Source organism: Mercenaria mercenaria, chromosome 12 (assembly GCF_021730395.1).
Source record: "Mercenaria mercenaria strain notata chromosome 12, MADL_Memer_1, whole genome shotgun sequence".
In the NCBI taxonomy this organism is placed as follows: Eukaryota; Metazoa; Mollusca; class Bivalvia; order Venerida; family Veneridae; genus Mercenaria; species Mercenaria mercenaria.
The window spans coordinates 67927061-67952059 of record NC_069372.1 but is presented as its reverse complement, the minus strand read 5'-3'; the positions used below and the strand labels follow the sequence as shown (position 1 = coordinate 67952059).

At 35.6% G+C, this 24999-nt stretch overlaps 1 protein-coding gene across 1 annotated transcript in view; it reads left to right on the top strand.

Moving 5' to 3' along the window:
* The window catches only part of LOC123534299 (G-protein coupled receptor 143-like), a 28121-nt gene extending 3622 nt beyond the window's left edge, over positions 1-24499 (top strand). Inside the window, exons 2-9 of the mRNA XM_053520275.1 lie at positions 7101-7450; positions 12172-12272; positions 13731-13819; positions 17754-17846; positions 20128-20240; positions 21023-21131; positions 21815-21902; positions 22880-24499. Coding sequence (XP_053376250.1) covers positions 7171-7450; positions 12172-12272; positions 13731-13819; positions 17754-17846; positions 20128-20240; positions 21023-21131; positions 21815-21902; positions 22880-23095 — 1089 coding nt within the window. The 5' untranslated portion in view covers positions 7101-7170 and the 3' untranslated portion in view covers positions 23096-24499. The remainder of the gene's footprint in view (positions 1-7100; positions 7451-12171; positions 12273-13730; positions 13820-17753; positions 17847-20127; positions 20241-21022; positions 21132-21814; positions 21903-22879) is intronic.
* The last annotated feature ends 500 nt before the right edge of the window (positions 24500-24999 follow it).

Genomic DNA, 24999 nt, shown 5'->3' with positions numbered 1-24999 from the left:
GTTACTTTACTATATAGTGTATACATAGACAAAATCTTGTGCGCACCATCTCTCCTCATCCCCTTGACACAATTTAATGAAACTTCACACAAGTGATCAGTAACAACAGTAGTTGTGCATAGGGCATGTTAAGTTCTTTCAGCGACAAAAATTGCAGAGTTATGGGACTTTGTTTCTTGTTAACATACTACGTACATACAGTCTGCATATGCAATCTTGTGCGTGCCTAATCTACCAAACCCTTACACACAATTTAATGAAACTTTACACAAGTGATCAGTACCAACCCTAGTTGTGCATGGTGCATGTTACATTCTTTTAGATAAATATTCTGCATAGTTATGGGATTTTGTTTTTTGTTACTGTACTGTATACATACAGTCTATATACATACAGTAATTATGCAATCTTGTGTGCGTCAGATTGCAATGTACTGTGTCAGTGCATGCGGGGGGTACATTCATCACCTTTAGTGATAGCTCTAGTTACTGCAGCTTTCACCTCGAGATAAAGAGCACCGTACCCGGCCTGGAGTATACTATTCTGTGGTAGTGTTCCATATTGTATGTATAGCTTGGTTTTTGCTCGAAAACGCGAACAGTTGGCAAAGAGGGTATGAGCTGTACCACACTTTTGTCTAAGAAAGTGAGTTTTGACCGTATTTTCGTGAAATGAGGACAGGTTTGACGCTCATTTAATATCAGTGACTAGCATAATAGTCAACCATTGTTTTATTTTGCAATTTACAAGGATATCTGACGATATTTTATGCAAAACAAACAACATTATTAAAATGAGAACGTCCACATTGACGACTTTGTTAGAGAACATCCACACTCTTTATTACCATTATTGCAGTTATGCTTCCTAAAAGCTGTTTCTTAGGCAGTCAAGCTACGTTGTTCAACAACAAATGTCGTCTATACATACAATCAGCAGTTCAAACCATTTACCGCGAGGCTGTAGACCAGTTAAAATAGATCATTAATCTTTGTGTATAGTGTGGCATAAGGACACTGTGTTGAATTGATTGCATCTTAGGAAAAACATTATTTTAAGATAACAAGACAAATTCGCATAAAAGTCCTGCACACAAAGTTTAAAAGCAAATAAAGGATTGGAATAATTATTGTATTGTTATTTTGTTTATAACTATATCCATCCCAAAGTGCATAAAACACGGACAGTTAGTACTTTAACTAAATATTCTAACTGTAAGATATTTTAAATCTTATTTCAGCAAATGGAAGTCTCCTTCAAATATCAAATACAATCCAACCTTATACATAAAAGGGCATTATCACTTAAGGTGATTATGCACATTTGATAAACCGGCAGAAAGGCATACAATGTATTATCATTACGTAGACTAAAGCCTGGGTTCTGCATACGGAACCGAAATTTATTTATTGAATGGCAATCCCATGACAACAATATTATATTTCTAAAGATAAAACATGATATTAAAATTGTTCAAACATTAAATAGTTCTAAACAGTGTCTTTAAGTCAGCTTGAAATGCGCTGATCTCTTAAAATAAAGGCAACGTCTATAGCCTAGTGGTAGAGCGTCCGCTTTGGGTGCGCGATGTCGTGGGTTCGATCCTTGGCCGCGTCATACATGTACCAAAGAGCAGGAAAAGCACATGACACTATCGATTTACATTTGCCAAAAGTTGCAAGTTTATTCTATAATTCGGAGTTTAATCCAATTTAAAATCAGTGAAGAAAAAAAATGGATCCGAACTTGTAGAACTACCATAAGCATCATACGGGAAAGATTTTCATGTGACGCCTTAAACTTTCATCAGTATTTATACACCTTTCCACACTCCTCACATCCTTGGTTTTCTCTCTCGGCTGTGACGTCTAAGTGTTCCCGCAGAGCAGGTTTTCCGGCTGAAGCTTAGCCCCTAATATCGCACTTCAATCAAATGCTGATTTATTAAAATAAATTTCCCATAATTTGAAATGTACTGCAATGCTATTGGACAAAAAATAATTTCAAACACTAATTACTGTTTATACAACTGTATTAATAAATTTACTAGTTGCGGACACCTATTCACATTAGCAGATCTTAATAATTTCAAACTGTTTTATAGAGTTTGAGCAAGATTGTTCGTTAATAGTAGTTCAGCCCGGAAAATTGTAAGGGTGTTTAAGTATAGGTTTGTGGTTTGGCAAAAGAAATTTACATATACTTTGTTATCTCGCATATGTAATTGGTGCCAAAATAATTTAAATGGGAGGAGAAGTTTTATTTTTCTAATTATTGGCTAACCTGTTAAGTGTTTAAAATTATTTTTTGTTTACATATTTAAGCTCCGCATACAGTATGTGACTTACCGGGTTAATAAACGACTGGAAGTAAATGTTGATTTACCAAAATTAATTTCCCCATAATTCCAAAAATACTGCAATGACAGTGGAGAAAAATAATTCCAAATACTAACAAGAGTGCCAGAATGTCACAGTATACGCCCGTCACAGCAAATTTCTTTACTCTAGCACCTGTATTTGCAAATGGAATTTTAATTTTGTGGTTGTTTAGTAATCATTGTAAGTCTTTTGTTTTTAGTCCACAAAAAAACTCCTTACCAGGTAGAGATGCCTTAAAATACACCTAAAATTGGAAAGTAACATCTATGTTGTACCAAAGAAAAGTGGTCTTATTTTTTCCCTACGGTCAATTATAAGAAAGTTACAATATAATTTTTTTTATAGCAACAACTAAGGGAAGTTAATCTTAAAAAAATCCAAAAAAATCACTGTAAGTCCACACAAAAATCTTTACCAGGTAGAGATTGGTCAAAATACACCTCAAAATTGGATGTAGCGTGCATGTTGTACTACAGAAAAGTGGTCTCGATTTTTCCCTACGACTAGTAATGAAAAAGTTACAATATAAGCTATTTATAGTAACAACAAAGGGAAGTAGTTCTAAAGAAGGGAAACATATGACACTTCGTCTCATGATGGTGTATAATTGTGCCAAGTAACAACAAAATCCCTCCATGCATGAAGAAGAAATTCTCCGGACAAAGTCATTCTTGTATCTGACCTTTGGCCTCTAAGTGTGACCTTGACCTTAGACCAAGGGACCTGGTTCTTGCGCATGACACTCCGTCTCGTGGTGGTGATTATTTATGCCAAGTTATATCAAAATCCCTCTATGCATGAAGAAGAAATGCTCCGGACAAGGTTTTCATTCTTGAATCCTTAGACCTCTAAGTGTGACCTTGACCTTAGACCTAGGTACCTGGTTCTTGCGCATGACACTCCGCTTTGTGGTGGTAAACATTTGTGCCAAGTTATATCAAAATTCCTTCATGCATGAAGAAGATATGCTCCGGACAAAGTTTTCTTTCTTGTATCCTTTGACCTCTAAGTGTGACCTTGACCTTAGACCCGGGGACCTCGTTCTTGCACATGACACTCCGTCTTATGATGATGAACAATTGTGCCAACTTTCATCAAAATCTCTCCATGCATGAAGAAGATATGCTCCGGACAAAGTCATTCATGAATTTGACCTTCGACCTCCAAGTGTGACCTTGACCTTAGACCTAGGGACCTGCTTTTTGCGCATGACACTCCGTCTCATGGTGGTGAACAATTGTGCCAAGTTTCATCATAAACCCTCCATGCATGTAGAAGATATGTTCCTGACAAAGTCTGTGGACGGCGCCCGCGCGCCCATCTGCCTGCCAGGGTCATTCCCATAATACATCCCATTTTCCAAACGGGCGTATAAAATGGTGGAAAAAAGATTTATGTTTTCTTTTCCATTTTTATATTATATATTATATTATATATAACATGATCTTATTCATGTAGAATCTACTCTACTGAATATTTATATAGATCAAACGCCCTATATGGATTGCAACAATATTTTCAAATTGACATTATTAAATTTATGTCATAAAAAGAAATAAATACTGTCATCCGAAACAAAATAACGAATGACACGCAGATTGAATGCAGTGAAACTTATCACTTTTACTTTACTTTTTTACATGTCAGATTTTAAAACAAAAACGGTTTTGTCTTAGATTTTTCTAAATAGTGCATGATAATAGTGTGGATGTTCTCCAACAAAGTCGTCAGTGTGGATGTTCTCATTTTAATAATGTTGTTTGTTTTGAACAAAATATCGTCAGATATCCTTAAAAATAGCAAAATAAAACAATGATTGACTATTATGCTAGTCACTGATATTAAATGAGCGTCAAATCTGTCCTCATTTCACGAAAATACGGTCAAAACTCACTTTCTTAGACAAAAGTGTGGTACAGCTCATACCCTCTTTGCTAACTGTTCGCGTTTTCAAGCAAAAACCAAGCTATACGTACAATATGGGACACTACCGCAGAACAGTATACTCCAGGCCGGGTATGGTGCTCTTTATCTCGAGTCGAAAGCTGCAGTAATAAAAAAGTTACAAGACTTTTTTGACCTGAATCGACGTAAATTTGTGTGTGGTCAGCTCATTTGCGCTGGGTTTTGATGACGTTGCATTCTTGGTTTCCCCACCGTGTATTTGTCAAGTCTTGGGCATGACTGTAACATGCCATAAAAATCATTAGTAGTTTTAATTTTCAAAAACATACTTGATTTGTCATTCATACACATATTAGAGTCCATACAAGTGATGTCTTGGTTAGGAGGGTTAAAATCCTGATATTTCACTGGTCCCTCCCATCTCCAGTTCAGAATTTAAGTTTAGTTGTCCTGCCTGCCAAAATTTTGTAAAAAAAAAAAGTACTTTGCCACATGACCAAGGCATTACCTTTGTCTCACTACACAGATCAAGTGTCAACAAGCATGCTGATCAGCAAACTGTGTCTGTGATGACATGGTAACTATAGACTGCTAAATTTAAAATACTATTAACCCTAAATATCATGCTGGACACCATTGATTCTGCCTTTGCAACCAGTGTAGATCTTGATCTAGATTTCACTGATTGTGCTATGTAATCTTATGTTCTGTCTTTGTGCTAGATATATTTCAGGTTAATTCATTCAAAATAGACCTTTTAATGTTCATAGTTCTTTTAATCATGTCTTTCTTTTACAGCTTGTTTTACTTTTGTTCCCTATAATTTATAGGTAACAATGAAAATAAAACAAGCTGTTTATAGTATAAATTTGTTAATACATGTACATAGTCTGTTCAAAAGCACCTAGAGTGCTTATGTTGTATTGTTACTCCTCTTGCCGACTCAAAATATAATTGATCTTATCTTATCTTGATCAGCCTGTACATCTGTGCAGTCTGATCAAGATCTGCACTGTTTGCCATTCAGTCAGTATCTTTTTGGTAAGCTACCCTTTTAACAGTTAATGGTACTGTCCAAATTGAAAGATGGACAAGTTCATTATAGAAATTCAGCAGTGTAAGGGTTAATTGGTTGAAAAACTAAGAAAGAAAAGTCTCAGTTGACCAAACATTCATTATTCACCATTAGTTCTACATTAAATACCAGGTTATTTTTGCATCTAAGGGCATATTGATAGCTTTTGTTTCTAAATTAAGTAACAATGTCATCTGCAGTTTCAACATACCGTATTTTACACAAAAAAAGATAATATATTTTTCTTAATTTTAGAATTTCTTTCAAAGATATATAATCAAAAGAGATTTTTTTCCAAAAATTACTTTTTTTATGTATTAAATAAATGCTATCAATTATATGTCTAAGGAGTAAACGAAAAGAAAATTTCCAAAATGCATAGAAATATGTCACGCTATGGTATTAAAATAATTAATGACGTGCAAGTGAAGTACATGTAGGTATGAAAATTTCCATACCTTGAGCTTTTAATTGTAAAAATGTATGCTTGACAGATTTTAGTGGGAGGAGTGGGATCTATTAACCTATATGAGTACAATATGTAGTCATGTTTGCTGAGTACAACTATTGCATAATCCATTACATGCATTTGTTTCCTAGACATAATTTGTAATTTGAAAATTTCGTTTCTTCAAAAATGGAATAAGTTGCAGTAAGTACAGCTGCCATATTTGTCACAAGATTTGCTTTTTATAATGTGGGTACAATAATTGGTATTAAGGTACTGGGAAAAATTGGAATAATGATAAATGTGACTGTTTTTGAATTCTTTACCATTTTTATATGCTCATGTTATGAAAGACAAACAAAATTTATTGAAGATAACAAAGAGATTCTTATCTCACTTGATTATTTCAGCATTTACTTTACCATGTCAAAAGATCTACTATATAAAAAGGAATATTTTTGTTCATATTATTAGCTCACCTGAGCATCTTGCATATCTTATTCCTTTATCATCTGTACATATGACTGGTAAATCTTGCATATCTTACTCCATGACCAGCTGTACATATGGCTGGTAAATCTTGCATATCTTACTCCTTTACCGTCTGTACATATGGCTGGTAAATCTTGCATATCTTACTCCTTTACCATCTGTACATACTGCTTGTAAATCTTGCATATCTTACTCCATGACCATCTGTGCATACTGTTGGTAAATCTTGCATATCTTTCTCCATGATCTATACAATTCTTACTCCTCAAGCCCTGTGCTCATGATCAATACAGCCATGCTCAGTTTGTTTTTTAAATGCACTGAAATACTCATTGTTGCTCGTTTGTTTTTAAGTGTTTTTAAGTGCTCAGAAATATTGATTAAAGATATTTAGACTGGAAATCTGAAGGTAATGTAGAAAATGTTTAGAGAATTATCACTGTGTCACAATAGCCTGCCTGCTTAGCTCAGTAGGGAGAGCCTTGGTCTATGGATTTCGGGGTCTTGAGTTCGATCCCCGGGCGGGGCGTATGTTCTCCGTGACTATTTGATAAACAACATTGTGTCTGAAATCATTAGTCCTCCACCTCTGATTCATGTGGGGAAGTTGGCAGTTACTTGCGGAGAAAAGGTTTGTGCTGGTACAGAATTCAGGAACACTGGTTAGGTTAACTGCCCGCCGTTACAAGACTGAAATACTGTTGGAAAACGGCATTAATCCCAAAACAAACAAACAAACAAACAAATACTGTGTCACAAAATAAATCACTTGTAGTTAACTGTTTTTTTTTTATTTCAGAGTTTTGCAAGCAAATACTTTACATGGATGTATGTTTGGAAGAAGGTCATGCAAGACTTTTTGAGTGGAAATGGCATCTGCAAGTTTTGTGTCATCTTGTTGCCTTGGTAACCAGTCTATCATAATCAACAGTGACATCCCACCAAATCATGCATTGCTTGAAGAGACAGTTGTTAGTATAATCAGTTTGATTGTCTCTGTTGCCAGTTTTCTGGGAACTTTTGCTCTAGTGTTACCATGGCGATCCAGACAAGTGACAACATCCAGCAGACAGACCAACTTTGCACAGGGTACTGGTGTGAACCATGTGACTAAATGTCTCATCACAGCTGGTAGCCTTGCTAATATTGGTAAGGGAATTATATGTCTTTCAAATAGGTTATTAGTCCCCAACAGGTGGCACACCGAAGGGGACTATAAAAATGCCCTTTCTCCATCTGTCTGTCTGCAAATCTGGATCCTGCGATAACTGAAAAAGCATTCAAGCTAGGTTGATAGAACTTAGTATGTGAATAGAGAGCAATATGTAGATTATGCATGTACATGACTTATGCTTAAAGGTAAAAGGACAAGGTCACTATTGAAGATCAAGTAAAAATTGTTTCTGCTCCATAACTTTTATACGCATCGATTGATTATCTTAATGAGACAATGTGTCAACGCATGATCTATACATGTCAGTGAAAGGTCAGGGTCACTGTTCAAGCTCAATTGAAAATTTGTTTCTGCTTTCAATTGCATTGAAGGATCCTATGATTAGACTATGTGTCACGCACATGACCCATGGTTGTCGGTCAAAGGTCAAGGACACTATTAAAGGTCAAGTAAAATCATTTTTCACTGGTAGGGGACTTCTGTATTGCTACTGCAATACTTGGTCACTTGTATTACTAAATATTTCAGGCAGGTAACTTAAACAGGTACATGTATCTTGATTATTCGAAGAATAGGTAGAGCTTTTGCACTTGCTCATTGGCTACGGCGTCCCAGTTTGGTTAAGCTTTTGTATGTAAGCTGGTATCTCAGTAACTACTTTTGGGAATGGATGGAAACTTCACACACTTATTCGGTTCCTTAACTCTTTTTTATTTTTAGCTTGACCATTCAAAGAATAAGTAGAGCTATTGGACTCGCCCGTGCTTCGGCGTTTGTGACGGCATCCCAATTTGGTTAAGTCTTTGTTTGTAATCTGGTATTTCAGTAACCTCTAATGGGAATGGATTGATTAAACAGGGTTCTGCCGAGGCCGCGATACCACGAGAATCTCGCGTTAAAAATACGAATGTCGCACTAAAACTGGTCTGGAAGCGTCAGATCATTATTCACATGCTTAGTCACTGTGAAAAACTGACTTACATTGCACAGGTTCCATAACTCTATTTTACTTTTACAAAGTTTTCGACAATTTTTGTTTTAAGATTTTGCATATAAGCTGGTATCTCAGTATCCACTCATGGGAATGGATTGATAATATTACATGCAGTGCACAGGTTCCGTAACTTTGCTTTGCACTTTTTACAAAATTTTGTCCCTTTTTGAAGATTAATGTTCATTCATTAACTTTCTATAGTGACAGGGTTGAAGAATAGTTGAGCATTGTTGTCCTCTGTCAGCTCTTCTTTTTTTTTTGTACCTCCCGACAACAAAGTTGTAAGGGGGGTATACTGGTTTCAGGTTGTCTGTCTGTCCGTCTGTCTGTCTGGCCGTCTGTCCATAGACGCAATCTTTTGCGCACCATCTCTCCTTATCCTTTTGACAGAATTTAATGAAACTTCACACAAGTGATCAGTAACAACAGTAGTTGTGCATGGGGCATGTTAGGTTCTTTTAGAAAAAAAATTTGCAGAGTTATGGGACTTTGTTTTTTTGTTACTATACTATATACATAGACACAATCTTGTGCGCACCATCTCACCTCATCCCCTTGACACAATTAAATGAAACTTCACACAAGTGATCAGTACCAACAGTAGTTGTGCATGGGGCATGTTAGGTTCTTTTAGAAAAAAAAATTGCAGCGTTATGGGACTTTGTTTTTTTATGTTACTATACTATATACATAGACACAATCTTGTGCGCACCATCTCTCCTCATCCTCTTGACACAATTTAATGAAACTTCACACAAGTGATCAGTATTTAAACAACAGTAGTTGTGCATGGGGCATGTTAGGTTCTTTCAGCCACAAAAATTGCAGAGTTATGGGACTTTGTTTCTTGTTAACATACTATGTACATACAGTCTGCATATGCAATCTTGTGCGTGCCTAATCTACCAAACCCTTGCACACAATTTAATGAAACTTCACACAAGTGATCAGTACCAACCCTAGTTGTGCATGGTCATGTTACATTCTTTTAGATAAATATTCTGCATAGTTATGGGACTTTGTTTTTTGTTACTATACTGTATACATACAGTCTATATACATACAGTCCACATAATTATGCAATCTAGTGTGCGTCAAATTGCAATGTACTGTGTCAGTGCATGCGGGGGGGGTACATTCATCACCTTTAGTGATAGCTCTAGTTTTTTAAGCAATTACCCAAATAGTTTGAAGAAATATGTATACTTAAAGTAGCAATAGTTTCTATACGGTTGCTTAAGTAAGTTGGTTTTGTACAAACACAAGTTAATATAATGTATGCACTTAAAATACTGAAAGTTTGTCAAAACTATTCATGTATTAATGGAGACGATGTGCATGTATTTATAGGTAAAGAGCACTTGTTAAACAATTCAGGTACATCAAATATATTTTTGAATTTTTCTTGATATTATCTAATATTATGAAATTAATTTTTCTTTTGATGTAGTGAAATGCAGAGGAGAATCAGTGCATATTTTAAAGCCTAAGTTATAATTTATGTATGTTATTTAAAAGGATGAAAATTTATTGCAGTTGCATACAACTTTCAGCAGTTTTGTTACATTTTTGTTAGTTTGGGAAACAGAGGAAGGTACTCTGGTGCTCGTCATCATTTTTAGCTTCACTATTTGGCATTTTTCATATTTTATGTTGTTTTCCTTTGTCAATGTCAGTGTTTGCATTGGCGTCTGTGTCAGAAAAGCTTTGCCTCTAAGCAGGTTTTTCAAAAGGCAAAATGCCTTCAAACTTGGCATCATTAGATTATTAGAAATTTGGTTAAGTTTTGCATGTAAGCAGGCTTCTTAGAAACCACTAGTGCTTTCATACATCACATGGGCTTACTGAGGTGACCTCACAGGACAAGTTACGTAACTCTAGCCTTCATTTTGTCAAAATTATGCCCCTTTTCAACTTGGAAATTTTGTTAAAGTTTAGCAAATAAGCATGTTTCTCAGAAACTATTAATTAGACCAAGTGTTTTAATATTCTACACATATTATTGGCATCATGGAATGGCCTCACAGATCAGGTGTCATTACTCTTGTTTACATTTTGGCAATATTTCAAGTCTTCATAACTTTTTGCCTTCATCACAAGTCTGAGCCGGGTTCCATAACTCAAGCTTAAGTTTGAGGGATTTGTTTCTTTGATAAACTGACTATGGTAAATGGAGTATATCCCCAGCTGAAAAATATGTTTTTCCCCCAAATGGAAGGGAAAAATTACACAAATTCAGTTGACAATAAACGAAAGGTTATGTTGAATCCAAAAACTGCACCTGAAAACCTTGATATAATTTTTTTATGCTCCCACTTTGTCCGTCCTTCTGAGAATGTTGTGTTGCGCCTAGCTCCAAAAGTATTTGACATAGAGTCACAAAACTTTACAGGAATGTTGATCAGCATGTGTAGTTGTGCCCCTGGGGTTTCGCGTCTGGATTCATTTGGTCATGTAGGAGTTATGGCCCCTGACTTAGTAAAAATTGGTCATTTTAGTGTTGTGTTCAACCTAGCTCCAAAAGTATTTGACATAGAGTCACAAAACTTTACAGGAATGTTGGTCAGCATGTGTAGTTGTGCACCTGGGGTCTTGCGTCCGGATTTATTCAGTCGTGTAGGAGTTATGGCCCCTGACTTAGTAAAAAATTGGTCTTTTTAATGTTGTGTCGCGCATAGCTCCAAAAGTATTTGACCTAGAGTCACCAAAGTTTACAGGAATGTTGGTCAGTATGTGCAGTTGTGCACCTTGGGTTTTGCGTCCGGATTCATTCAGTGGTGTAGGAGTTATGACCCCTGACTTAGTTAAAAATTGGTCATTTAAATGTTGTGTTGCGCGTAGCTCCAAAAGTATTTGACCTAGAGTCACCAAAGTTTACAGGAATGTTGGTCAGCATGTGCAGTTGTGCACCTGGGGTTTCACGTCCAGATTCATCCAGTATTGTAGGAGTTATGGCCCCTGACCAGCAACATATTGTTTTCCCAAAGTTGATCTCTGTCCTTTGTCATGTATTGGGGGCATTTGTGTCCCATGGACACATTTCTAGTTTTTAGAGAATCTTTATTAAAAGATATTTAAACGCTGCAGATAATTTCTCACAGCAAACAACACCCAGAGGGCACTTTATATACCTTGTGACGATGCTGATGATAAAATGTAGTTGTTTATGTTCAAAACATTAAAAATTTTGTAAACTTCTGTTAAAGTGGTGTATGAAACATTGTTAAAATGTTTGTTTCTATGAAATCTAGATCAGGTTTGAAACTAGGTCATCTGAGTAAAAACACTAGCTCTGATTATAGCAAAAAAAGCTTGTTAACCAGAACTGCTTGAAACCTGATCATAATGTTTGTCTAAATGAAATCTAGATCAAGTCACAAATTTGGGTCCTCCTGGGTCCAGCACTAGGTCCCTAGGTCAGTTCGTGGAGAAACTTTGCAAACGTTCTGGAGGCTACATTTTCTACATGAAGTCTTGCAAGAATGTTTGTCTTCATGAAATCTAATTTATGTTTGAAAATGTTTGCTATACACAAATTTAAGTGATATAGGGCCTTCATGGCACTCAGGTTTAGAATCGTTGGGATTTACTGATAGCATTTTCCTGAGAATAGGCTTAGCTGTTTATACTAAAGCCTATAAGATGAGTCAGAAACTCTTTCCTTGACTCTGAACTTAATGTGCCTGTGTTACTATTTGTTAGGTGTGATTGTGAGATCCAGTGTGTGGCTAGGTAAATATTATCCCCCACCAGACGATTCAACCTTCCAGGACGGAAAACACATTTTCTGCATCATTTCTACAGTAAGTACTTCTATGTTCAGAACATATGATATTATGATAATTGTTTGGAGACTAACTGACAGAGTAAAGACATTGATGTTGTAAATAACAATTTTCTCTTGAGGTACTCCAAAATGTCTCCACTAGACTATTACATGTATGTTTCTAGGACTGAGTTCAGACCATATTTGCCATCTTCCATATAGGTACCAGACATTATATACTATTGCAAATGCTAGTAATTTTTACTATTTCCTAAGTCAAAGAAAAGTTTATGCTTATTGTATACAGTTTTTATACGTCCGTCACTGAAAGAGCGGACTGTATTAATGTGAACATCCGTGGCGGCGGGTGGTTGGCATCGAAAGCATGTCTGCTCTCTAAATCAAACAGTTTTCATCTGATCTTCACCAAACTTGCTGACAATGTTTGTGGGCATAATATCTCGACCAGATTTGATCACCAGCCAAATCGACCAGTCACCTAGGCACTCATGGATTATGACCCTTGAATTACTTGAAAAACTGCGAATTTAGCCTTGTTCGCTCTCTAAGTCAAACAGTTTTCATCTGATCTTCACCAAACTTGCTGACAATGTTTGTGGGCATTATATCTCGGCTTAGTTTTATAACCAGCCAAATCGCCTTAGGCACTCTTGGATAATGACCCTTGAATTACTCGAAAAACTGCGAATTTAGCCTTTTCTGCTCTCTTATAAGTTGAACAGTTTTCATACGATCTTCACCAAACTTGCTGACAATATTTGTGGGCATAATATCTCATCCAAGTACTTATAATAACCAGCCAAATCGCCATAGGCACTCTTGGATAATGGCCCTTGAATTACTAGAAAAACTGCGAATTTAGCCTTGTACGCTCTCTAAGTCAAACAGTTTTCATCTGATCTTCACCAAACTTGCTGACAATGTTTGTGGGCATAATATCTCGGCCAAGTTTTATAACCAGCCAAATCGCCATAGGCACTCTTGGATTATGACCCTTGAATTACTCGAAAAACTGCGAATTTAGCCTTGTTCGCTCTCTAAGTCAAACAGTTTTCATCTGATCTTCACCAAACTTGCTGACAATGTTTGTGGGCATTATATCTCGGCCAAGTTTTAAAACCAGCCAAACCGCCTTAGGCTCTCTTGGATAATGGCCCTTGAATTACTCGAAAAACTGCGAATTTAGCCTTGTCCGCTCTCCTAGAAGTTGAACAGTTTTCATCTGATCTTCACCAAACTTGCTGACAATGTTTGTGGGCATAATATCTCATCCAAGTACCATAACCAGCCAAATCGCCCCAGGTACTCTTGGATTATGGCCCTTGAATTAGGCGAAGTTTAATGACGGGCGTATTTTGTGACAGTCTGACACTCTTGTTGTATGTTGATATTTTAAGATTCATTCATACATTCACCTGTATCCATTTTAATACATGTACATGTATAAATATGAGATTTTGTCCTTTTATTTCAGCTATGGGTACAATATTTCTTTCTGAGTGTTATATTTTGGCACTTGGTGTATGGACTTGAGACATTTATGACCAGTAACAGTAAAAGGAGGTAGGTTAAGATTTAATTCAAGACTGGCTCATTTTAGCTAAAATCATGTCCCACATGTAGTTGTTTCAAGCATACAGGTCTTAAAATGGTACAGTTCAAATTAGAAATTGACAACACTTTTAAGAAGAAATTGACAATATTTTAAGAGCAACATGAAACAGGATTTTAAGGCCATTAATAAAGTTTTAGCAAAATGTTAAAAATTCTAGGATGAGAGTAAGGTCACAAGTTATAAATCTGAATTCAAAATTAAGCCAGTCCATCATCAGGTAATGACAACAATTGCATCTTAATTTAAAACACTGGAAAAACTTTTTAGCTCACCTGTCACGAAGAGACAAGGTGAGCTATTGTGACCGCTTGATGTCCGTCGTGCGTCGTCAGTCGTGCGTTGTGCGTAGTCCATCAACAATTTCTAAAAAAATCTTCTTCTTGAAAACCACTGAGCAGAATTACACCAAACTTCACAGGAATGATCCTTGGGTGGCCCCCTTTCAAAATTGTTCAAAGAATTGAATTCCATGCAGAACTCTGGTTGCCATGGCAACCGAAAGGAAAAACTTTAAAAATCTTCTTGTACAAAACCACATGGCCTAGGACTTTGATATTTGGTATGTAGCATCATCTAGTGGTCCTCTACCAAGATTATTCAAATTATCCCCCTAGGGTCAAGTATGGCCCCGCCCCGGGGGTCCCAAGTTTTACATAGACTTATATAGGGAAAAAAGTTTAAAAATCTTCTTATCTGAAACCACAACACTTAGACCTTTGATATTTGGTTTGCAGCATTGTCTTATGGTCCTCAACCAAAATTTTTCAAATTGTTCCCCTTGGATGAAAAGAGGCCCTGCCTTGGGGGTCCCAAGTTTTATATAGACTTATATAGGAAAAAGCTTTAAAAATCATTTTGTCTGAAACTATACGACCTAGGCTTTTGATATTTGGTATGATGCATTGTCTAGTAGTCCTCTACCAAAATTGTTCAAATTATGCCCCTGGGGTTAAAAGAGGCTCGCCCTGGGGTCACTTAGTTATTATGTGAGTTATATAGGAAAAATACTTAAAAAATCATCTGATCCTATTTCCAAGACTGTTTAATTATAATTACCTGATGACCCCAAGTAATATGATGTCACTTGACTGTGACCTTGACCTACTGACCTACTTTCTTGTTTTTTAAGATACGGCCTTGAAATTTTGATGACATACACAGTTTTGCACATAAATCGTAAAACTGAATTTTATTGACCATGAATGTGACCTACTAACTTTCTTAATATTTTATCATCATTTTGACATTTGAAACATGTAGCTCATATTACTCAGGTGAGCGATCCAGGGTCAACATGACCCTCTTGTTTCTGATCCTGATGTTTATGCAGGAACTAGAAACTGGTATATTGTAATATAGTTATCTGAAATATTTTACTAATATCTGCTATTTGTATTTTAACAACAACCAGATTTTGAAAACACCCATGCACCATGGTGATCTTTGCCAAAAGGGATGAAATAAATATGATTAAATTATATTCAAGAAAACTGTTTTCCAAAAGTCTGAGATTGTTACATACATTTATAATGTCATATTTGTTATTTACACACATTTGTGGCATAAATAACATAAAATGAACAGTATATATAAAAATACTTACAGTGACGGTACAGGCTAACCTGTATTAAGAAGTCAGCCAATGGAATGATACAGTCTGACTGTTTACAGCAGGTGGCTGCTTAAGACAAGTTGAAATAACAACAAAATGTGTAATTGGAAGTAAGCTAACTTGCTGCTTAAGACAAGTTGAAATAAGAACAAAATGTATATTTGGAAGTAAGCTACTTGCTGCTTAAGACAAGTTGAAATAAGAACAAAATGTGTATTTGGAAGTAAGCTAACTTGCTGCTTGAGACAAGTTGAAATAAGAACAGAATGTGTATTTGGAAGTAAGCTAACTTGCTGCTCGAGACAAGTTGAAATAAGAACAAAATGTGTATTTGGAAGTAAGCTAACTTGCAGCTTGAGACAAGTTGGAATAAGAACAAAATGTATATTTGGCAGTAAGCTACATGTAACTTGCTGCCTGAGACAAGTTGAAATAAGAACAAAATGTATATTTGGAAGTAAGCTAACTTTCTGCTTAAGACAAGTTGAAATAAGAACAGAATGTGTATTTGGAAGTAAGCTAACTTGCTGCTCGAGACAAGTTGAAATAAGAACAAAATGTGTATTTGGAAGTAAGCTAACTTGCAGCTTGAGACAAGTTGGAATAAGAACAAAATGTATATTTGGAAGTAAGCTACATGTAACTTGCTGCCTGAGACAAGTTGAAATAAGAACAAAATGTATATTTGGAAGTAAGCTACTTGCTGCTTAAGACAAGTTGAAATAAGAACAAAATGTATATTTGGAAGTAAGCTAACTTGCTGCTTAAGACAAGTTGAAATAAGAATAAAATGTATATTTGGAAGTAAGCTAACTTGCTGCTTAAGACAAGTTGAAATAAGAACAAAATGTATATTTGGAAGTAAGCTACATGTAACTTGCTGCTTGAAACAAGTTGAAATAAGAACAAAATGTATATTTGGAAGTAAGCTAACTTTCTGCTTGAGACAAGTTGAAATAAGAACAAAATGTGTATTTGGAAGTAAGCTAACTTGCTGCTTGAGACAAGTTGAAATAAGAACAGAATGTGTATTTGGAAGTAAGCTAACTTGCTGCTTGAGACAAGTTGAAATAAGAACAAAATGTATATTTGGAAGTAAGCTAACTTTCTGCTTGAGACAAGTTGAAATAAGAACAAAATGTATATTTGGAAGTAAGCTAACTTGCTGCTTAAGACAAGTTTAAATAAGAACAAAATGTGTATTTGGAAGTAAGCTAACTTGCTGCTTAAGACAAGTTGAAATAGCTAACTTGCTGCTTAAGGCAAGTTGAAATAAGAACAAAATGTATATTTGGAAGTAGGCTACATGTAACTTGCTGCTTGAGACAAGTTGAAATAAGAACAAAATGTATATTTGGAAGTAAGCTACTTGCTGCTTAAGACAAGTTGAAATAAGAACAAAATGTATATTTGGAAGAAGCTATTTGCTGCTTAAGACAAGTTGAAATAAGAGCAAAATGTATATTTGGAAGTAAGCTATTTGCTGCTTAAGGCAAGTTGAAATAAGAACAAAATGTATATTTGGAAGTAAGCTATTTGCTGCTTAAGACAAGTTGAAATAAGAACAAAATGTATATTTGGAAGTAAGCTACTTGCTGCTTAAGACAAGTTGAAATAAGAAGAAAAAGTATATTTGGAACTAAGCTAACCTGCTGCTTAAGAAAAGTTGAAATAAGGACAAAATGTATATTTGGAAATAAGCTAACTTGCTGCTTAAGACAAGTTGAAATAAGAACAAAATGTATATTTGGAAGTAAGCTACTTGCTGCTTAAGACAAGTTGAAATAAGAAGAGAATGTATATTTGGAAGTAAGCTAACTTGCTGCTTGAGACAAGTTGAAATAAGAACAAAATGTATATTTGGAAGTAAGCTAACTTGCTGCTTGAGACAAGTTGAAATAAGAACAAAATGTATATTTGGAAGTAAGCTAACTTGCTGCTTAAGACAAGTTGAAATAAGAACAAAATATATATTTGGAAGTAAGCTAACTTGCTGCTTGAGACAAGTTGAAATAAGAACAAAATGTATATTTGGAAGTAAGCTAACTTGCTGCTTAAGACAAGTGACTACTTAATACAGGTGTCTGTTGAGACAGGTTTAACTATAATCGAATTTTAGCTATTATTTTAAGGTTACAGTAGCACATTTAGATAAAAAAAATTAGCAAGTAATGTGGAATCAGCCACCGTAGTGTCATCTTTATGGCACTGGCCATTGATAGAAGACTTGTAAAGAGATAAAGGCAATATGTAAAACTGTAACATTTCAGCTCGTGGTGTCTGCAGTATTTCCTTGGATGGGGTGTTCCTGCTGCTCTATGTGCACTGGCTGCAGTCCTGGCATACCAGCCTAGTTTAGAAAAGTAAGGCTTGTTTCTCCATAAAATAATGAAATAATTATTATTGTTCTGACAAAGAACATTAGGATAGTGGTATTACACAAAGACAAGTTAACAGAGAAGAAACATACAAGTCATTTATATTCTTTGTCATGAAAGTTCATACTCTAGGTCAAATTGGCTCTTTTTTATGTGGGTTTATGGATTTTAAATTTTGAAATAGATGTTTGTAATTTTGAAACTGTTTGTACATTGGCATTTAAATTTTATAGATTTACCAATCCACAAACATTCACCATTATTAGACAATATGTTGTCTAGACCCCATAACTAAATGGTTAAAGATTTCTGTAACTTTTATTTGAATAAATGAATATTCATATAACCTGGCACAAGCAGTCCCCATTATTAGATGACCATGTGAAACCTAAGCCCTAGTCCAAAGGTCAAGGTCAAACTTAAAGGTCAAAGATTTTACTTAATTATTATTGTTTATATGTTTTGTACTTTTGGACACAAAGAATATTTGAGCATAATAAGAGGAAATGTCATGTCAAAAACTCAGACCGAGAGTTATGGTCCCTGAAATAGTCAAAAATGCACATTTTCACCTTGTGAGGCCCTAGCTCAAAAAGTATGTCATATAAATTGATGAAAACTTGCATGAGTCTTTATCATGATATGAACTTGTGCATCTTCTATTTTCCATCTGGCTCTGCCCCCTATTTCCAGAGTTATGGACCCTGAAATAGTCAAAAATGCACATTTTCCCCTTGTGATGCGCCTAGCTCAAGAAGTGTTTGATATAAATTGATGAAAACTTGCATGAGTCTTTATCATGATATAAACTTGCACAACTATTATTTTTCGTCTGACTCCACCCCCTATTTCCAAAGTTAATGCCCCTGAAATAGTAAAAAATGCACATTTTCCCCAAATGACGTACCTAGCTCAGAAGGTATGTAAATTCATGAAACTTTGCATGAGTATTTATCATGATATGACCTTGCACACTTGGCATTCTTCTTGAGATTCTTGGCACTTATTACAGAGTTATGGCCCTTGAAATAGCCAAAATAGTGGATTTTTTGTTTGTGATGCTCATAGCTCAAAAAGTATATGGCCTAGAATAATGAATCCTTTATATAAAATGTTTGTTGAGGCTATAACCCCTTAAGACTGCAAACATTTGAGTTATTGCCCCTTATTTGTGACAAATGTACCAGTGGGGTAACATTCTGTGTCCTACAGACATATTCTTGTTTTTGTCAGGTCTATAACTTTATATGCACAGAAGGATATTTAAATGATATACCTGGTAGTACAAACTTTCACCATAACAAGAGGACTAATATCTGATCATTTAAAGGTGAATTAGATATGTATGGTCATTTTTCTTTTCCAACCGCCTCGGTAGCCTAGTGGTAGAGCATCCGCTTTGAGTGCGGGAGGTCGTGGGTTCGATCCCCGTCCGCGTCATACCAAAGGCATAAAAAAAAATAGTACAAGTAGCTTCCTCGCTTGGCGCTCAGCATTAAGAGGATAGTGCTAGGACTGGTCAGCCCGGTGTCAGTATAATGTGACTGGGTGGGGTATCATGCCACGTGTCTATGGCGTGATATTCCAGTGAGACAGCACTATAAAGTTGGGCATTGCGCTCACTGCTACAAGTAGACACCGTCGTTTATATGACTGAAAAATTGTTGAAAAAGACGTTAAACCCGAACACACACACATTTTTCTTTTCCAGTCTATAACCAGTATACATGTTCCATTGTGAAAGTGTCATTACTTACATTTGGGGGTATCCTTGTCCTGGTGACATATTTTCTAGTATAAAGTTCTGTTTTAAACAAAAGAAGATTGTAAATATATCTGAAAGAAGGATTATATCTTTACCAGGTCAAGTAGTCAAAGCTCATGCAAAATAAGAAATCAGACTTCCACATAGTGCGATGTGGATTTTAATTTCTGTCAGTTTGTTTACCAGTAATTTTGTTTGTGTGACACAAACATTTTTTTTTTTTTTTAAATATTTATATTAAAAGTGTATTATAGGTTATTGATATTTATAACTAAATGAATAATTGTATCAAATAGTTTACTAGTAGAATGATGTTCTCCTCAATAAGATATTGACCTCTCATCTCAGCCAGTATGGGTTCAAATCCTTATTAGATTGCAATGTTATTTCCTGATTTCTGTAGCAAGCACAAAAAGGTGATTCATACATTTTAAGTCCTAGACATGCAACCTGAAATAATTGATTTCAGCATAAAGCAGCAATTTTTTTTCACAATTTCAGGTGTGGGGCGAAGCGGAAAGTGAACCGAGCAGTGATTTATGTGATATTTCTTCTACCAATTGTTTTTGTGCTACTTCTGATCATCATTCTCTTTTATAAATCTTATAATAATGGTAAGTGAATATTTTGTTGTAACTTTTGTTGTGTTTAATGTCATACTGACCAAATTATAGGTCATATGGCAACTTTCCACTTTTTAATTGTGGAGGAAGACTCCAGTGCCCGTTTGTGTATTATTTCAGGCACAAGCCAGCACATTCAATGGTAGAATCACTGTCCTTCTGTAAGCCAACTGAATGGCTTCCTGACTTGAAAGAATTCTTCGCCCTAAGCAAGTTGATAGCCTAGTGGTAGAGCATCCGCTGCGAGTGCGGGAGGTCGTGGGTTCGATCCCCGGCCGCGTCATACCAAAGACGTGAAAAATGGTACCAGTAGCTCCCTTGCTTGGCGCTCAGCATTAAAAGGGAAACTGGCCTCTTCTCTCATACCCTCGTGGCGATGGATTCCATCAGGAATGAGGTGTCGAGAGTGATTAATATAAGTTGTACAACTTCCTTCACAATCAACCTAAAATAAATTATGTATAAACTAAGCAAGGTTTGGAACCCTCAGTGATGAGGGGCAAGTGATTGGAAGCATTAATCTTTCTAGCTAGCAACTTTCTTTTATCTGTCCATTGGTCATCCAAAGTGAGATCCTGGGATTAGTTTCAATATATAAATAAATATAATTATGGTTCTTAGGATATGACATATGAAAAGTGCTGCTTGAGACAAGTTGAAATAATAATATATAATTATGCTGTACCTTGATGAATTTCAGGTTTATGGAGAAATTCTCTATGTATTGAATATCATTTGCTTAATTTATTGTGACTTTTGAAATATTTTAACAGTAAAGAGGTCCCTTATAAGACATTTTGGGAGATTTTCAACCCTTGAAAGACAGACCATGGATAACGTATCTGTAAAATTCATCATTATTACCACTGCATTCATTGTTTGGTAAGTCAGGATTTAATTCAGCATTTGTATGAGACATTTTTTGTAATAAAAAGATAATCTGTATTGGTTTTAATGATCACATGGTGGACACAGTCAAAAATGTATTGTCTCGGTTTTCAATAGACTGTGGTTTCAGCTCAACTGGTGTCATGATTTATAAACAACTAATGAGGTTTGTCCTGTTGGGTTGAATGGCAGTGAGCAACAATATTCTAGTGTTACATTGTGGTCACTGTTTAAAACTTTCATGTCTTTTCTCACATCAGTTATATAACTGACAACTTTCCTTCATGATTCAAAAAGGTCAAGAACAAAATGCCTTTAAGAGGAAGGAGTGTGTAACTTGAGTTTCTTGAGCCTAAAATGTAAACCATAAATAGATTAATTTTGAGTTTAAAATGTAAAGCATGGTACTTTCCTTCATTTTCATGCATAAAAGTGAAGAAATTATTTCAAAAATTTCAAATAAATATGCAAAATTCGGTTTAATCTGCCGTTTTGTTTTTTATTGCCATGGAAACAAAATGACCACTGTATTTTTCATCAAATACTGAACTTTACGTTACTAACTTTCTCATAATTATGCTGATTTTGAAAATACATACATTGTTAAGTATTCTTGAAGTGGGTAAAAACCATTCAATGAATATTTCTGTCATAGTTAATAATAAATTTTGTTTCAGTTGGATCCCTAATATAATGAATGGAATATTTGTGAATGTGCTGGATGATAGATCAGGACAGTTGGTTCTTGTGTTCATTGTACTTGAGGTAAGTGTTTTAGCTGGAAGAATAGTGACAGTTGGTTCTTGTGTTCATTGTACTTGAGGTAAGTGTTTTAGCTGGAAGAATAGTGACAGTTGGTTCTTGTGTTCATTGTACTTGAGGTAAGTGTTAGCTGGAAGAATAGTGACAGTTGGTTCTTGTGTTCATTGTACTTGAGGTAAGTGTTTTAGCTGGAAGAATAGTGACAGTTGGTTCTTGTGTTCATTGTACTTGAGGTAAGTGTTTTAGCTGGAAGAATAGTGACAGTTGGTTCTTGTGTTCATTGTACTTGAGGTAAGTGTTTTAGCTGGAAGAATAGTGACAGCTGGTTCTTGTGTTCATTGTACTTGAGGTAAGTGTTTTAGCTGGAAGAATAGTGACAGTTGGTTCTTGTGTTCATTGTGCTTGAGGTAAGTGTTTTAGGTGGAAGAATAGTGACAGTTGGTTCTTGTGTTCATTGTACTTGAGGTAAGTGTTTTAGCTGCCAGAATGGTGTCAGTTAGTTCTTGTGTTCATTGTACTTGAGGTAAGTGTTTTAGCTGGTAGAATAGTGACAGTTTTTCTATGCACCTTAGAGTCTTTGTTGCCTTTAGTGTCACTACTTGCTTAAAGTTTTGTGTGCAAGGCAATAGCCTATATTTGATGCTGGATAACCACTTTTAACTTGCCTGCCAGTTTGTCGAGTATGGTTTTTCACCTAGACTCTCATACAAATATGTCTCGGTGTTGTTTGTAACAATGTGAAGTAGCTTACAAAATTTATAGTTGAAACTCAGTTACATTTACAGTGAATTAACTCATTTTGAAATATGCAATCTCACATGAACAAACTGGTATTTTTAATTTGGAAAAACTCATTTTTTGTAGGAAACAAAGAAATTCCTGTTTTTAAGAAATATGAAAAACCTATCTTTTAGAACAGATTTGTGTCTAGCATACACTTCCCTAATTTGTTGACACATGTATATATGTGTATTTTACAGTCGGTGTTGAATCCTTTCCAAGTGCTGATAGACTCCATGGTGATGTTCGGATGGCCGCCAACAGGCTGTTGTTGTCTCATATTTAGGTCACATTCTCATGACAGCAGTAACTATGCCAACATCAATGACCTACAGAGGTCACAAAGGTCAAGGTCACCAAGAGCTAAAGAGACAGATCCGCTGCTAAGTTTCAGCAGAAACCAACATACTCTGTGATAGATGTTATTTCCTGTTTTAAGTTACTGCCTTCTTTGAATTTGTCATGTTGTTGTTGTTGTTGTTGTTGCTTTTTTAGGATTCATATGGATAGGATTTGCTCTTGCATGGATAGAACCATCTTTACAATGTGCTTATTATCACTAAATCTCACCACCTTTAGATTTTTATTAGTCTAAAACTACTTCATGAATGTGAGCAGTAAAGAACTGAAAGAAAATTGTTGTGTTGAATGCTTCAAATACAGTGAGGATCACTTTGAAAATCCCATGAGGAAATTTTTCTCTATATTACAGCTGATTAGATAAACCTGTGATCATTTAATTGGCAATTAATTGACCTTATTGTTTAGCAGAAAACTGTTCTCAAATTTCATTGATCTATACATGACATCAAGTGATAGATCTGCATTTTTCCCTTTTATAAGTGAATGTCTTTTCTCATTGTTAAACATAAATGAAAGCATAAAATGCAAAAAATAGATAGACTTATTCAAATATTTTATTTGGGATTTTAAGCTTGCTTTCTTAACTGAACATTGTATGTTCTGAAAAAAAAAAAAAAAAGATTACAAACCGAAATATTTCCAATAGTACACATTGTTGTCATACACTGTAAAACAAAGTGCTTGTATTTTTTTTAGCTCACCTGTCACAAAGTGACAAGGTGAGCTTTTGTGATCGCGCGGTGTCCGTCGTCCGTCGTCCGTCCGTGCGTCCGTAAACTTTTGCTTGTGACCACTCTAGAGGTCACATTTTTCATGGGATCTTTATGAAAGTTGGTCAGAATGTTCATCTTGATGATATCTAGGTCAAGTTCGAAACTGGGTCACGTGCCATCAAAAACTAGGTCAGTAGGTCTAAAAATAGAAAAACCTTGTGACCTCTCTAGAGGCCATATGTTTCATAAGATCTTCATGAAAATTGGTCAGAATGTTCACCTTGATGATATCTAGGTCAAGTTCGAAACTGGGTCACGTGGGGTCAAAAACTAGGTCAGTAGGTCTAAAAATAGAAAAACCTTGTGACCTCTCTAGAGGCCATATTTTTCATGAGATCTTCATGAATATTGGTCAGAATGTTTACCTTGATGATATCTAGGTCAAGTTCGAAACTGGGTCACGTAGGGTCAAAAACTAGGTCATTAGGTCTAAAAATAGAAAAACCTTGTGACCTCTCTAGAGGCCATATTTCTCAATGGATCTTTATGAAAATTGGTCAGAATGTTCACCTTGATGATATCTAGGTCAATTTCGAAACTGGGTCACGTGGGATAAAAAACTAGGTCAGTAGATCTAAAAATAGAAAAACCTTGTGACCTCTCTAGAGGCCATATTTTTCATGAGATCTTCATGAATATTGGTCAGAATGTTCACCTTGATGATATCTAGGTCAAGTTCGAAACTGGGTCATGTGGGGTCAAAAACTAGGTCAGTAGATCTAAAAATAGAAAAACCTTGTGACCTCTCTAGAGGCCATATTTCTCAATGGAACGTCATGAAAATTGGTCAGAATGTTCACCTTGATGATATCTAGGTCAAGTTCGAAACTGGGTCACGTGCGGTCAAAAACTAGGTCAGTAGATCTAAAAATAGGAAAACCTTGTGACCTCTCTAGAGGCGATATTTTTCAATGGATCTTCATGAAAATTGGTCAGAATGTTTACCTTGAAGATATCTAGGTCAAGTTCGAAACTGGGTCACGTGGGGTTAAAAACTAGGTCAGTAGATCTAAAAATAGAAAAACCTTGTGACCTCTCTAGAGACCATACTTTTCATGAGATCTTCATGAATATTGGTCAGAATGTTCACCTTGATGATATCTAAGTCAAGTTCGAAACTGGGTCAGGTGGGGTCAAAAACTAGGTCAGTAGGTCTAAAAATAGAAAAAACCTTGTGACCTCTC